This window comes from Alligator sinensis, unplaced genomic scaffold (genome assembly GCF_000455745.1).
Source record: "Alligator sinensis unplaced genomic scaffold, ASM45574v1 scaffold455_1, whole genome shotgun sequence".
NCBI lineage: Eukaryota > Metazoa > Chordata > Crocodylia > Alligatoridae > Alligator > Alligator sinensis.
The window spans coordinates 247847-263261 of record NW_005842142.1 but is presented as its reverse complement, the minus strand read 5'-3'; the positions used below and the strand labels follow the sequence as shown (position 1 = coordinate 263261).

Genomic DNA, 15415 nt, shown 5'->3' with positions numbered 1-15415 from the left:
ACATAGCTGCTCAGCACTTATTATTACTACAAGGCCTCCTATTTAGGGGCCTAATTGGAACCACACCATTTTTAAAAGTTTGGCAAAAGGAACTCAGAATGAGATCTACTAGCAGCTTTCATTAGCGGACAAGTCAGGTCTAAACTATTCAACATGCTTGACCACTAATTGTGTGAATGATCAAGAACCCCAGTCTTAGGCTTCCTCAGAAGAATGACTAATGGCTGCCCAGTGCCTCTGTTTAATTGAAATGGCACCCTGTCTTTTCCCAGTAGAGAGTCATGTTGAAAAATAACAAGGGTTGAAGGGTTAAGGGAGATTCTCAAAGGTTTTCTATTGATGTAATATCCAAAGTAGCAGAAGTCTAAAGGTAAGAACCAAAAATCACTATGAATGATTGAAATCTTCATTTTTCTAACAGCACAGAAAAAGATCCACTTCATTATAAATGTAATGGCTCAAAACAAACAAGCAAGCAGAGACAGACAGACAGCGTGCACAAGGCTACATCACTATTTTACTGACTGAAGAGCTCAGGGCATCCACCAATTTTGCTTGGGACAGATGTCTTTTACATCTTACCTCACGTGGGTTCCGTTTACCTTTCCCTATTTAAATAAAGTGTTGATAACTTGGATAATAAATATACACAATAAAAAGATAAGTATAAATGTTCCAACTTAGGCATTTATATTTGGCCTAACTAGAGCCTCAGAGTAGTTTCGGTCAGATGTGCTATATCTCATTTCCCCGCTAAAAGCCATGCTGTGAGGTGCTCATGCTACGGAAGGACCCCTGTGTTCCAGCTCTTTATTTCATAAGCGGTGGGTGAAGCAGTTCCCACCTACACAATCTGTAAAGTGCCGTGAGAACTCTAAGGATGAAAGGGATGATTTAAACAAAAGCTGTCATTATGCTGATTAAAAGAGGAAAAAAATCCTCACCCGCTCAAATATCCAGAAAACCACATTCAAAAAAAGGACTATATAACAGATGCCTAAGTGCACCTTGGGAATGATGTGTTCTGATCCAAGAGAGTGATTATATCCCCTCCCCTCTCCTATACATATTCCCCAGAGAAATTAAACAAAGGCACAGCTCCTGTAGTGTCCACCTGCCACAGGAAACGAATAAGCTATGAAGTTCCCAATTCAGCATTGTCCTTTTACAACCTATTGTAATATGTTTTAGAAAGCCATGAAGATTTCTTAATGAATGTGCTGTTTTAAAAATAACTGGAGGAAAAATATCATTACCCAACAACACTAAGTCTTGGTGGTCATAAGCTCTCCAGGGGAGGATGAGAAAGAACCAGCTCCCGTACTTGGAAAGCACCTGGCACATAGTGTATGCTATCGCCAAAACAAAATAATGGATGGGGAAAACAAATTAAAAAAAAAAGGGCACTAAGCAGAAACTTAGGCAACAGTGCACTGACATTTAACTTCTTTTTTCCCTTCACTCATGGAAAGAAATCTTTAAGGGACTCTGAAATGCATATCAAAACTAATAGCTGTACATTGAAAAATGTATTGGGCTGGTGGCAGCTAACATTAAAGACAATTTTCCATGTGTCACATTTTCTTCTCTTGTCCCATCCTCACTTCTCCCTCTCCTGTTGCCCGGTGCTATCCCACTGAGTATTCAGGGCTAGGCTTTTCCTTCCATTCTCATCCTCCACACTTCTGCTCCTTACCCTCTCACTTTAGGTCACTTTCTATAAGTTATTTATATATTTAAGCCTTTCAGTAGAAATAATATGAGTTAACCGATGACATTAAGGGACTAACAGACAAATAAATATACCACACAATGCGCACAGAAAGGGGAAAAATATATGCTGAATACCACTGCTTTGACCCCTAGGAAAAAAGAATACAGACTCTGGTCACTTTTGAAATACTTTATTTACTCTAATCTAAGATTAACCTGAATTTAAGATGACCCCCTCAATAATTAGATTCTATATATGGAAAATTTATAAATTTGTTATAATTTTCCAGGTATAGAATCTGGTCGTCTTAAATTCAACCCCCTCCCACTGCTACAGCAGGGAAAATAGTGGCTGGGGGGGGGGGGGGGGGGATGCAAAAACCAGGTGGCCCCCTACTCTCTGCCCCCTCACTTCTTCTCTCTGCACTCTTCCTGCCACCCCAAGCTCCCTGCAGCCTCTGTCCCTTTCCCCCCTACAGTCTCTGCCTCCCCCCTCCTTGCTGTCAGATGCTGTTCCAGTTCTGTTCCCCCCTGGAGCAGAGCACATTGAAAGCTCAGCCCTTGCCAGGCCATGCAGCAGTTTTGGCAATGTAGATTGGACAGGCAGGGGACAGAATTTCCATGTGCTCTGTGCCCATAAGGAAATCCAGCCTGAGACAGAGGTGGGCTGTGCCTAACAGTAAGTAGGGGGTAGGGGGAGAGGAAGTGGAGGTGCAGAGAGGAAGTGGAAGTGAGGAGCAGGAGGTTGCTGTGGGTCTGACTCAGAGTAACCTCAGCAGATGCCTACACCTCCCATCTTCTCTCCTGGCTTGCGGGGGGGGGGGAAACAGACACCACACCTTATATTAGATTTGAGTAAACACAGTATCCCATTTCTTACCTATGGTAAGTTATTTCGGGTATGCCTTTGAGCATGGTATAAAAGCCTGGCACACCTGATATCTGTGTTCATATTTAAAACATGCAAATAAATGAGAAGTATGTGGCTGAGACACCACACATCATTATACGTGGAATAAAACATGAGAGCATTATACACAGAATAAAAAGAGCTCAGCCAAAGGAAGAGCATCACATAAGAGCGCATATATGACCAGTTTATTTTGATAAGCCATGGTCTGGTCTGGTCTTCCTAGAGGCCCCTAGTCAAACTGCCATATTTATTACTAGTGATTTAAAACAGACATATTTGTATAGCTATAGGATCACAAAAGGTAATACTTTAAATAAAAGGGCACAACCTGGATGAGGTGGTGCTAACTATATATGCTAGAATCAAGGAGGGAAATTGGGGCTGGGAGCCACTTGAAGAGTTCATACTGTTATTTTATACACTGTCCTCCTCTCTGTATGCCACCCTATACATATCCCCTATAAAACCAACCCTTCAAGACCTGAGCATGTATTAATAGATACCCTTATAACATGCAGAGCCACATGTAACAGCAAGTTCCATATCTCCTTTGTGGCGAATACTAAACCACATACAGGAAAAGTAAGATCCTTGCATCCACAGGTTTGTACCTGAAATTCTCTGCAGAATTCTGAATATTTGGTTAGTGTAAAAACATACTTAAAATATTGAACTGAAAATGTAGAGTTAGAGTCAGCACATTTTATAGTGGCTATTAATATATTTGTGGCCAAATTCTGCCCTCAACTACATGCCTATAACTCCCAGTGAGTTCTGGGGGAGATGAATGTGTGTAACTAAGAGACAAGTGGCATTAAGGTCTATCATGCCATTAGAGGAACACTCAGGCTTACAGACAATGTCAATGTATGCCCATGCATCGCTTTGCTACATAGTTTACTTGATATACATGGCATTATTGCTGTGAAGCACAAAGGGGAAAGCATGCAGGTCCAGATTTATCCAGTGATACTGACAGTAGTTATGAAGCAAATCACACAGTTAATGTGTAGCAGGCTCAATCCAAGGTAGAGTGCAGAAAAAGAAAGTACAGTACTAACTCTCTGAGAGGATTCAATTTTCATCAAGTACCTTTGAATGTCAAGTTCTGAATGAAGGGAGACCAACATGTACTGCAAAACCTGTGGATCGAAGAGAGAGAGAAAAAAGAGGAAGAGAGAAAGCTGTTAAAAGGGAGGACAAAAAACCACCAAGAGAATGGCCTGTGCATAATGAAAATGTACTGCAGTGATCCTCAGGAGAAGGGAACAGAAAGGCGGCATATGCACTGAAAAGAAAAACTAAAGGAAGGGCACCATGCATGAGCAATGTAGTTTATCATTACCAAAAACAGATGCATCTCAGTACTCCCTGTTGTCCTGTAGTACTCAGTTCAGAAATGTACTAGGAGCTGATGCTTTGAGAATGTGGACAGTATTCTTTCTTGCTACAACCTGAGTTAATGGCAAATATGTATTAAAAACAGATTCTCAGTAATGTCTAGGAACTACACTTTGTCAGAAACTAAAAAAGGGATATTCTTTATGGTATGCAATACAATTTGTGGCTCATATTAATATCAGTAGAGGAGCTTTCACACAGGCTAGGGATAAAAATGACACACACTGGTGTAAGTCATTGGAAACCAGTTCAAATCTATAATACAACAGAAGTTCAGTGCACATAAACCGCTTTCAAAATGGCCAAAACCAGTTTAAGATAAACCTGGATGGATACAGTATCAGACTTAACTGATTTAGTTTAAATCAGTTTATTGAACTTTTGTCCTAGATCCCCTCCAGATTCAAGTTAACTCACAGTCCCTCAGCATCCCAGGATGCTTTGCACCTCTCCCACAAACTCCCCTTCCCCCCCACAGGGTGAGTGGGCTAGTTCTGGCCCAAGCTGTGTGCTCCAGTCCACCAGGGAAGCATGCCCTAGCACCCCCTGGCTTCTGGCCTGGGTCACTGCAGGCATGTGGCTGTATTTCTGGAATCAAAAGTGAATGTCTGTTCACTGGCTTGTCAGTTCAATCTATGCCACTTAGACTAACCTGCGAAGATTGAATCGATTCAACTTTGGGCTTTTTGCCTGTCTGTACTTAGTCAAAGTCATGTCAGCCTCTCATTTTATGATACAAAATGCCTGACACAGCAGGCAGAATCTTTAAATGTTGGTACATGAATTGAGGAACGTAAATCAATTTTTAGCCTGCTATTTATGCAAAATGCCCAATACCAAGAGCTTCTAGTGACATCAGTGTAGCAGCCCATGTCATCCAGTAGGAAACAACTGAGCAATAAGCTACCAGCAGCATTTAATCTAAGCTGTGTGGCACGTGCGGCCACACAGATGCACCTGGCAGCGCGGCATGAATGTGTCTGTGCAGCCACGCTCGCCACACAGCTTAGAGGGAATGCTGGCTACCAGTGGATTAGCCCTTCCTGAATACAGGATGCAGAATGTCACTTCCTTTCATTAGTTCCTGTGAGTCTGACAGCATACAGGGATGAAGTCCCAGCTACTCAAATAATGATACAGAAAGAAATACTGTACTTTATAACTATAAAGGTTAACATTCTTTGAGACACAAACTTTATGAACCCTCAAGAAACTTCAACCAAAGACCATCTAACATCAAGAGTACTATTCTAAAATCCCACGATTTTTAAGCTAGACTCATCCTTTTTAAGCACACAGAATTGGCAATATAATGTGAACTTTAATCTTTTGTTGCTGCAAAAAGTATAGTATATTTCTTTAATTCATCTCATAGCACCCTGCTACCTCTTCAGCCTGTGTTAAGCTCCTTTTACAACTTTAATTACCCTGTTCTTGCCATTCAACATAATATAATACAATATAAGCCAAAATGAAAAACTAAACTTATTTAATACTTAAATACAAAAACGTCTTAGCTAGCAAAGCAAGTACACAATTACTATGTTGGCACCACATCATACGACAGTAATTCAAAGAATCTTTTGATTCATGTTTATAAAACCTGGGGAACAAAAATGTCTTAGATTTATTTGATTCCAGGGACATGCCATTAGTGCATATATATTTTATGCTTCTCCATGATTAAGTCAATGATATAAAATAGTGTAAAGCCACCCAAATTATTTAAATGAAAATGTTTTCTTCTTTATCATTTAGACTTGTTCATATAAAATAGGATACGTGCAACTACATCATTTATGCAAACACAAGTAAGAATTAAATTCAACTTTCCTGCATGACCTAGATAAATGCCAAGCCAGATCCTTGCCAAAGGCAAAGACAAGAGGGTCCATCACCAGGATCTCAGGAGTGTTGAATTCATGTGAGGTTTTGAATGTTTCCTACCACACACACACACGCACACATACAGGTGCATATACACGCACGCACACAGATCCAGATCCTATTCCACCTATTGGAGACTAAGTATGAACCAATTCTATCCTACCTGAGCCCCTGAAAATCCACTAATATGTTTATTTTTGTAACATGCTTTCATCTCCACCTTAACACTAAGTCAGAAAAAAGGACTGAGAAAGAGGACTCAACCATCTTTTGCATTAGCATTTTTTTAAAGGGCTTGAGCAGGATGGAAAAGGATTACACTTAGGTGGAACTGAACATGATTCACAGAGTTTGGAAGCTTTAATTGACAAATTTCTCAGCTAGAAAAGCCAATAATTGCTTAAAAACGAAACCATAACTAAAGGCTAAATCCCACCTCAAAGTGAGGCAGCTAGGGATTTCCGTGGGAAGAAGTACTGGCACAACAGTTCAGGGCTGCCCTGAGGTTTCCATAGCCCATATGATTCACAGGGTCTTTCTTGTGGGATACAATGATCCCCACATAGATTTATTCTATTGCACTCCTTCTTTCCACTTTTTCAAGCTGCACTGCCCAGGTTGGAGTTGTACTCCACAGCCTGCAAGGGTTCCTCTAATCCTGGCACCCTACAAACTGAAACCAATGGTGTTTCATTTCCTCTTGATCTTCTACAGTCATATGAAATCATTCCATATGTTGGTTTCATTTTTAACATTGGGATAACCAAAAGCCATATTTTTGGAAGAAAAATTTTTATTATTAAATTACTTTTCTTAACTTTAATATGTGGATGTGTACATTTTACAGCAGGCAGGTGGATCAGGGTTGAGAGGACAAGAATGCACTTGAAGTCCCTCTAAAAAAAAACAAAACCAAAAATCTTCTCTTGATACAAGTCAACGCTGACTTGGTGCAGAGTCGCTTGGATGGACTGGATGTGTCAGCAAGCCCGGATGAGCTGCATCCGAGAGTACTGAAGGAATTGGCCAGTATCATAGCAGAACCACTGGCACGGCTGTTTGAGTGCTCAGGTCAGGTCCCAGAGGACTGGAAAAAGGCCAATGAGGTCCCTATTTTGAAGAAGGGGAGGAAGGAGGATCTGAGTAATTATAAGCCAGTCAGTCTCACCTCCATCCTTGGAAAGGTTTTTGAAAAGATTATGAAGAATCGTATTTGTGGGAGTCCAGCAGGAAAAATAATGCAGCTGGGAAACCAGCATGGATTCATAGCAGGTCGATCATGCCTGACCAATCTGGTTTTGTTTTATGACAGGGTCACAAAATGCTTAGACTTAGGAATAGAGGTGGATGTCATTTTCTTGGATTTTAGCAAGGCCTTCGATACAGTATCTCATCCCATTCTCATAAATCAATTAAGAGGCTGTGACATAGATGCTTACATGGTCTGGTGTGTGGCAAATTGGCTTAGCGGTCACAATCAGAGAGTGGTAGTAGACATATCGGTATCGACCTGGGAGGATGTGGGTAGTGGGGTCCTGCACGGTTTGGTCCCTGGACCTGTACTCTTCAATATCTTCATCAGTGACTTGGATGTGGATGTGAAGTGTACTCTGTTCAAGTTTGCAAACGATACCAAATTGTGGGGTGAAGTGCACACTCTGGAGGGTAGGGAATGATTGCAGGCAGACCTGGACAGGTTGGAAAAGTGGGCAGCACACAATAGAATTCAGTACAATGCAGACAAGTACAGAGTGATGCACTTAGGGCACAAAAATATCCAGCACACCTACTGGCTGGGAAGTGACCCTCTCAGCAGCATAGAAGCGGAAAGGGATCTCGGACTCATAGTGGACTCCAAGATGAATATGAGTCGACAGTGCGACAAAATCATCAGCAAAGCTAACCTCACTTCATCATTCATCAGCAGATACATGACAAATAGATCCAAGGAGGTGATACTTCCCCTCTATGCAGCATTGGTCAGACCGCAGTTGGAGTACTGCATCCAGTTTTGGGCACCGTACTTCAAGAAGGATGTTGATAGACTCGAGAGGGTCCAGAGGAGGGCCACTCATATGGTTAGGGGCTTACAGGACAAGCCCTATAAAGAGAGACTGAGGGACCTGGACCTCTTCAGCCTCCACAAGAGAAAGCTGAAAGATGATCTTGTGGCTGTCTACAAATTCGTTAGGGGGATGCAGCAAGGGATCGGAAATGCTCTGTTCACCAGGGCACCTCTTGGGGTAACAAGGAACAATGTCACAAACTAACAGAGAGCAGATTTAGCCTAGATATCAAGAAAAACTTCACGGCAGGGGTGGCCAAAATTTGGAATGGGCTTCCAAGGGAGGTGGTGCTCTCTCCTACCTTGGGGGTCTTTAAGAGAAGGCTGGATAGGCATCTGGCTGAGGTCATCTGACCACTCTTTCCTGCCTAGGCAGGGGGTTGGACTCGAGGATTTGTTGAGGTCCCTTTCAACCCTAGCATCTATGAATCTTATCTCTTCTCTTCCCCACTTCACCTGTCACCACACATGCAAAGCTGGAAGTCTTTCAGTAAACATACCATGACAGCAAGAAAAACACACAAAATCACAACACAGACAGTCATACAAACCTGAAGGATCGCATAATAAAATGGACAAGTTATCTCCTCAGCTGGAGAAAGTGATCCACTGACTTCCATGGAGTTACACTGATCTATAAGAAGAGGATCTGCTTCAGTGACCTGAAAGAATTTATTTGTGAGCACAGGAAGTAGCACTCACTATCACCCTAGCCCCTCAAAGGAACATGGCTGCTGCTGAAAAGCAAATAAACCACAAATATGCCAAGTCCTGCCAATCTTGGATTACCATAGAAAGGGACTATTGAAAACAAGCTAAAATAACACTAGGAAAAAGCTGCAGAAGGATGAGGTAAAGTTCTGCTGGGAAAAGGTGGAGTGCATAAGGGACTAAAGGAGAAAGAACAGAGAAAGAAACCATTTGAAATGCTGAGTCCAGTCAGTGGGACAGTAATATGTGCAGAGCCATGGAGATTTATTAATGGACAAGTATGAGAAGGATTTAGTACTGATTCCAAGAGCCAATCTGTACTATGATGAGAAAGGTAATAGGAACAAAGGAAGCAGCGACAAAACATGTTGGCTTTGAGCTGTAGAAAGAAACAGTGACTGCAGTGCCCTTGGAAAAGACGGAGAAAGCTGAGTAAAAGGATGGAAACAAAGATGCCAGAAATGTGCTGATGTCATCAAATAGAGTCTTGAAAAATGTCTAATGAATACCACTGGCAAAGAAGTATCCAAATGATCAGTATGGAATAACTTTGGGAGGAGAAGATAAATATCTTGGGGCTGACTGTATTAGTCATTATCGCAGCATGGAAGAAACTAGATTGAATGAAATATAAGACTCCCTTGTGGGATAAGCTTCTTAGGTAGAACAAGAGAAAGTATTTGCTATACCAAGCAGGATCAAATCTGTCAAGTTCTCACATCCTAGACCTCCAAAGAAAAATGTAGGCACGTTAAAAATGCAAATACTTTAACTGCTGGTGTTAGTGATTCAGAAGGAAGTGCTTTTCCCAAAATTCATCTAAAATGGTGTCATAGATTGGTGTAAAAAGCATGCTGGGCTGCTGGAAGGTTTGTGGAAGGCATGTAATATCACGTAATGCATTAAATGTGTGTGGAGTTATTCTCTAGATCAGGCATGGACAAAATATGGACTCCAACTCACTGGATCTAGTTTGCAGGTGCCTGACAACTCTGGCTGCCATATGGTATGAGATGGGCAGGCAGGCAGGACTGTTTCTGCCCAGCAGCATCAGGCTTCAGCTGTGGACCTGGGTAGGACTTCTGGTGCAGCAGGAGAGCATCGTCGACTGTGTATACAGTGGGCAGGTTTAGGAGTCTGGATGCAGAACCTGCAGGCGGCATCCACAGCCAACCCACCACACTCCTGGTGCAGTGGAAGCTCCCACCTAGAGCCCAGCGGTGTCAGCTGTGGACCCAGGTAAGGGCTGCTGCTGCGCTGGGCAGGTGGCAGTGTTTCTCTCTGTCTTTCTCCCCCCCCTTTCCCTATGTGGGTCTACAGTTGAGTAAATGGGCTGCTGGTGAACTACAGGTTTGGTCAGGTTCTGTGGGGGAGAGAAAAGGGGGGGTAAGTGGGAAGGGAAAGAAGAGAAGAGACAGACTGAGAGAAGAGAAGAGAGACTGAGAGACATGGATGAATGTGACACTCAACAGGTCCACAAAACTCATTAAGTGGTCCTCCAGCCAAAATATTTATCCATCCCTGCTCTAGATGTTAAACCCCAGTGCCCTGGATCACAGGATATAGTCATGGGAATTTAGAAATAAAGTAGAATGTTAGATTGCTCACATTTTTCAGCCTGCATCCTATGTACAGTCTGTATTTACCTATTTGGTAAATTAAAGGAAATAAATGAGTTATCATAAAGAGACTGTAATCACACGAAATTTATACAGGTCACCAATAAAGACCACTCAGATATTTTACAGATGTTTGAAAACAGATTAAAAAATGTGCTAGTATGTTATGAAACAAAAGACTAATTAGCCAGAATGTTGGATTGGTATACAGATTCAGTAGGCTTACAATCTTTTAATAACTACCTTTTCTTTGATCATTCTGAATCGTGCAAAAAACCCCAAAAAACCAAAACAAAAAAACGTGCTGAAGGAAAACAGTAATGGGAAAGCAAAGGACTGGATACAAATATGCTGATGGTGATATATGACAAGGAGGGATGCTGATTCGTAAGTCCTCTTAAAGAGCTTAAAACTGAAGGAAGGAAGTATGGGTCAAGAGACTGTTTCCTGTAGACAACGGTTCTGCAGGAAGCATGTGAGAAATTGATATTTCCAGGCAAAGCTAGGATGAGAAAACATAGGGATGGCAGCTTATCTGGGTCCAAGCCAGAGAGAGTTTTCTAACAGTAACTTTAAAATAACAGAAATTTTCTAGTCAAGAAAAAAAAAGTACTGTCTTACCATATAGAGCAGGGCAGAAAAGGTGTGCTGGGATGAACAACCATCAGAGGCATTTGAGCAACTGATGATGAAATGGAGATACGCAACAACAAATGATTTGTAAGTTTGCACAGAGACAATAACTTCAGCTAAATGTAAACCAGGAACGCAGACAGAAAAGAACAAAGCAAAAGCACTGTATCAGACTTCCATAATCCTGACTCCAATCATCATATTTACATTTACAGTATCTCTCCTAGTACCCTCTGCCTGCTTCATATCAAATATCACAAATGAAAACTATACACGCACACAAACTATGTCTGTGTATTACTTTTTAGATAGACAGACAGACAGGTAGTTGGATATAGAATAACTATCGCAGAAACAATTTCCACCTACATCCCCAAAATAAAATAAAAAATGCAATGAGTTCAGCTTTCCTGTTTTTTATAAATAAATAATTGTTGCACACTCAACATTTACTGCAGGGGGAAAAACCCCTCATACTATTACTTTTTATTAAAGAGAAACGGAATTGCTTACTTGACAGAGACCCCTTTGAAAGAGTCTCTCAGTAGAATCTAACACTTGAAAAATATCTAAATATGTAAAGAAAAAGATAAGTGGTTTGGAAATAACCACTACAGGGACTCAACAAGTTCCCCAGTGCCATATTACCTTTTAACTAATTTGAAGTTAATACTAACTTCAGCTCTTGTATTGTCTGCAATGGAAATATGCTATGTGGATTATATGTCTAGGGTCAGGGAAGGAAGTTCATCATTCCTTTTAGGAGCCCATGCCCTGCTCCAGCTTCTTTTATGAACCCAGTCCTTCAAGGTGTTGATTGCTTCTACCATGGTCTTGTCAAACACTTGTTAAACACTTAAGTACATGCATAACTTTAAGCTCTGTTGTTGATGCTCTACCTGAAATTAATGGGACTATATACATGCATAACATTAGGCATGGATTTGGGTGCTTTGCTGGGCTAAAATGCTCAGTCCCTTGTATAGTGAAGCTCTATATGTCTACTCTACTGATTCTTAACCAACTCTTTTCCTGCCCACCTTTTTATAATTATAGAAGAGTGTTAGGGTGACAATAATTTGGATTTTGGGGGAGTACTGCGTGTGCAGCTGAAAACAAAGGGTTTTTCCTGTGTCTCAGCAGAGCTGCTGGTCACAAGGCAGGATGATATATTAAGACTAACCTTGCAAATGCTTAGGCAAGCAGTTTTCTAAACAGAGGCATAGTGTTAGAGCCCATTGTGTAAGAAGAACAAGATACAGTCCACCAGCTATTGTCAGGAGATAAAGCAGAAGCAAGACCTTGGAGCTGAAGGAGTCAGCAAGAAACCAGAAAGAACCAGCAAATGACCGAGATTACCCAAGTTCATGGCCTCACGCCTGCGCTCTTAGCAGAGAGGCATGTAAATGAACGAAATGCACAGGCAATTCTATGCTAATGAAGTAAACAGTAAACCGAGGAGGAGCTTGTGATGGGAGGAGAAATGGGTGGAACAAGAGGAGGGACGAAGGTGGAGTGAATGTTAATGAACCTGAACCAACATGTATGAATGTGGAAAAGAACTTGTTCAAGGTGGCTCCCCGGTTTGTTGTTTTTTGGGAGCTAGTCCGAAGCGGTCTCCATTCTGAATAAAGCTGTTGCGAGCAATGTGTGCTGGTGTTTGCTCCCTGCTTGCTCTGGCTAATGAGTAACAGGCTCCATGGGCAATTGGATTGTGGTCTCCCTAGTCTTTGGGAGCTGCATGGAGTTGGGGTCTAACAAAGATGACTGAGAAATTTAATAAAGTAAGAAGTATATCTTCCATCCTTATGTGTGCATCCACTTCAACAGTTATTCAAGTAACATTTTGTGCAATGGAACAGGCCAAACCAAATGTTTCCTGACAAGTTGGAACAAACTAATGGTTGGGCCCAGTTCCTATGGGTGGGGGTATCAAATGTATAGCCTATGGGCTGGATCTGGCCCACAGACCTGCAGTCTTGCCTGTCATGCTCCTGGTAGGCCAGGACGTTTGGGGGCAAGGCTAGCAGGACGTGGAGCCTGCCACAGAATCAAGGGCCCCAGGGCACGTTTGGATACAGTCACTGGTGACAAGGGGGTGAGCAAGGGTTGTTCAGCCGAGAGCTGTTTGCCCCATCACCTCTGCCTCCTCTGGTCCTGCAGCCACCATCCCCAATGCCATCTGCACTGGCTTTGCAACCTCTGCCACTTGCCCCATTCGCTGGATTTGGCCCAGAGCACAGGGTGAGTTTGACACCCCTGCTCTAGGGTAATCTCAATTTGAATCAAGCATCAATTTTGTGCTGGAAAATTCTGTATGTAGAAAAACATGCCATGTGCAGACATGAGTGGCACGGAGAGCTCTGAACAAATGTAGACTAAAAATATCAAGTCCTGGGGGCCTTAAAGGCAGAGGAAAATTGATGTTTAGATACCTAAATGAACCAGCCTGATTTTAAGATATGGTGAGCACCACTGATCTCATTCTTATCAATAACAATTATGCACAGCATCTTGAAAATTTAGGGCCTTGTTATATGCTAAGTTTAGGCAGCTTCTGAAGCTCTGAATCCGTGGACTGGCTGCACATTATAACACCCTTAAGTGGCACTTCAATTTAAATGTTATGCTACTCCAGGGAAGGATTATCTATAATCTGCCTAATTTTGCTCATGTTCCATTAAGGTATGACCACTCCCTAAAACTATTCCACCAAGGTTGAAGTCCTCCAGCATCCCAGGATGCAGTGGCTCTTCCTGAGTCAGGGCAAGCAGGGACACCAGGGTATAGCAGGGCTGGGCACAGTGCCTTGTCCCCTGGGGACATTGGGCAGAGCAAATGCTGCAGCCCCAGAGCGCTCAGCAGCCGCAGTGCCTCCCTCCTCTCACTGCTCCTGTTGCTAGCAGCATGGGGGGACGAGCAGGCCCACAGGAAAAAAAAAAAGATCAGGCCCCTTGGAACTCAGATGGCACCCAGGTGGCTGGCAACTTTCTGCCCCCCCACCGCAATGCTGTTCCTGGCCTGGTTGCTAGCTGGTGCCACATGAGCTCCAAGGGGCCCAATCTTTTTCAGAGCTGGCAGCCCAGGATGGGGAGGCACAGAGGGGTGAACTCCAAATAAAAAAAAAGGATTGGGTCCTTCAGAGCTCAAGCAATGAGCCTGTCTGGGCAGCAGCAGGAGGCACTATGGCTGCCCAGTGCTCTGGGGCTGCAGCACTCATTTTGCCTGGTGGCAGCAGCTAGACAGTCCTGCCCTTGCCCTGACCCTGCTCACCAAGGCTAGGGACATAAATTACATGTAAACCAGTTTAAGTGATCAGAAACTGGTTTAAACCTGTAACAGAACAGAAGCTCAGTGCACATAAACCAGTTTCAAATTGGCTGAAACTGGTTTAAGATAAACCTGGTTGAATGTTGTATCAGACTTAACTGATTTGGGTCAAACCAGTTTATGAAACTTCTGTCCCAGCTCCCTTCCTGCTTCAAATTAAATCTCAGTCCCCCAGCATGCTTTGCAGCCCTAAGCTGGGCTGTGCTGTCTGCTCCAGAGAGCAGGGCTGGCCCAGCCCCTGTGCTCCCTAGCTGGAGCAGTGAGGGCTGGCTGACAAGAGGGGTAGGGGCCTAACCCAGCTGGGGATACAGCCCAGTCCGCAAGGTGGGGCCTGGTCCCCCAGACAAACCCCAGCTGGGGTTGGGGGCCACGGAGGGGGGTTAAACACTTCATCCCCTGCTCAAGCTTACTGCTGGCTGTGACTGTGGCCTACAAATCTCAGAGGCGCCTGGAAGCAGAAAGAGGAAGTGATGACCAGCCCTGCAGAGTCCTGCTGCTGTGATTTTGGACTGCAAATCCCACAGACCTCAGGGGTAGCAGGAAGAGAAAGCAAACACATAGCCAGAGAGCCATACCCTAGCTCCCCCCAGCTTCTGGGTTGAGCCACTGCAGGCATGTGGTTGCATTTCTTGAATGTTTGTTTACTTCTGTTTCAATTTAATTTCTGCAGTTTATAATAACCAGCAAAGATTGAATCAGTTCAGCCTCAAGCTTTTTCACTGTCTGTATTTAGCCCAAGCCTCTCATGGAAAGTCACAGCTATGCAGGTAAAGGACAGAGAAGGTTTTCACGTTAAGGTGCGACTGCTCCACTAAGCCAATTAACATTTGTTTGGCTTACAGTGTAAAGTGTAACAAGGCCCTTTTTTATTTATAAACTTATTTTTGTAGAACTATTTAGCTGCCTGAACATGGAGTTAATGACCCATCTTTGCCTACTTGAAGATGCTAACCAATACTCTGGAGAACATTCTGTCCCATGCTTCCATTTTGCCTCTCATGTTTATTAGCAGAGATGCTTATGCAAAGATCAAAACTTGAACTGCTCCTGTTGTTGATTTACTACCCAAAGCCATTATTTTTTCCTCTCTGACATTACATTTTATTGCTGAGAAAATGATTATGATTCCCCATAAAATAATTA

General features: G+C 42.9%; 1 protein-coding gene across 20 annotated transcripts in view; it reads right to left on the bottom strand.

Annotated features, from left to right (window-relative positions):
* The window catches only part of KIAA1217 (KIAA1217 ortholog), a 403141-nt gene that overhangs the window by 168094 nt on the left and 219632 nt on the right, over positions 1-15415 (bottom strand). For 15 of the 20 annotated variants that reach the window (XR_003094442.1, XR_003094441.1, XR_003094440.1 and 12 more), the window contains exon 3: positions 3688-3768. The exons of 4 other annotated variants lie outside the window; for them this stretch is intronic. Coding sequence is in view for 12 of the 16 variants with exons in the window: in XM_025206131.1 (XP_025061916.1) it covers positions 3688-3768 (81 nt within the window). In the remaining 4 variants the exon portion in view is untranslated. The remainder of the gene's footprint in view (positions 1-3687; positions 3769-15415) is intronic. One more of the 20 variants, XM_025206136.1, reaches the window with a different exon arrangement.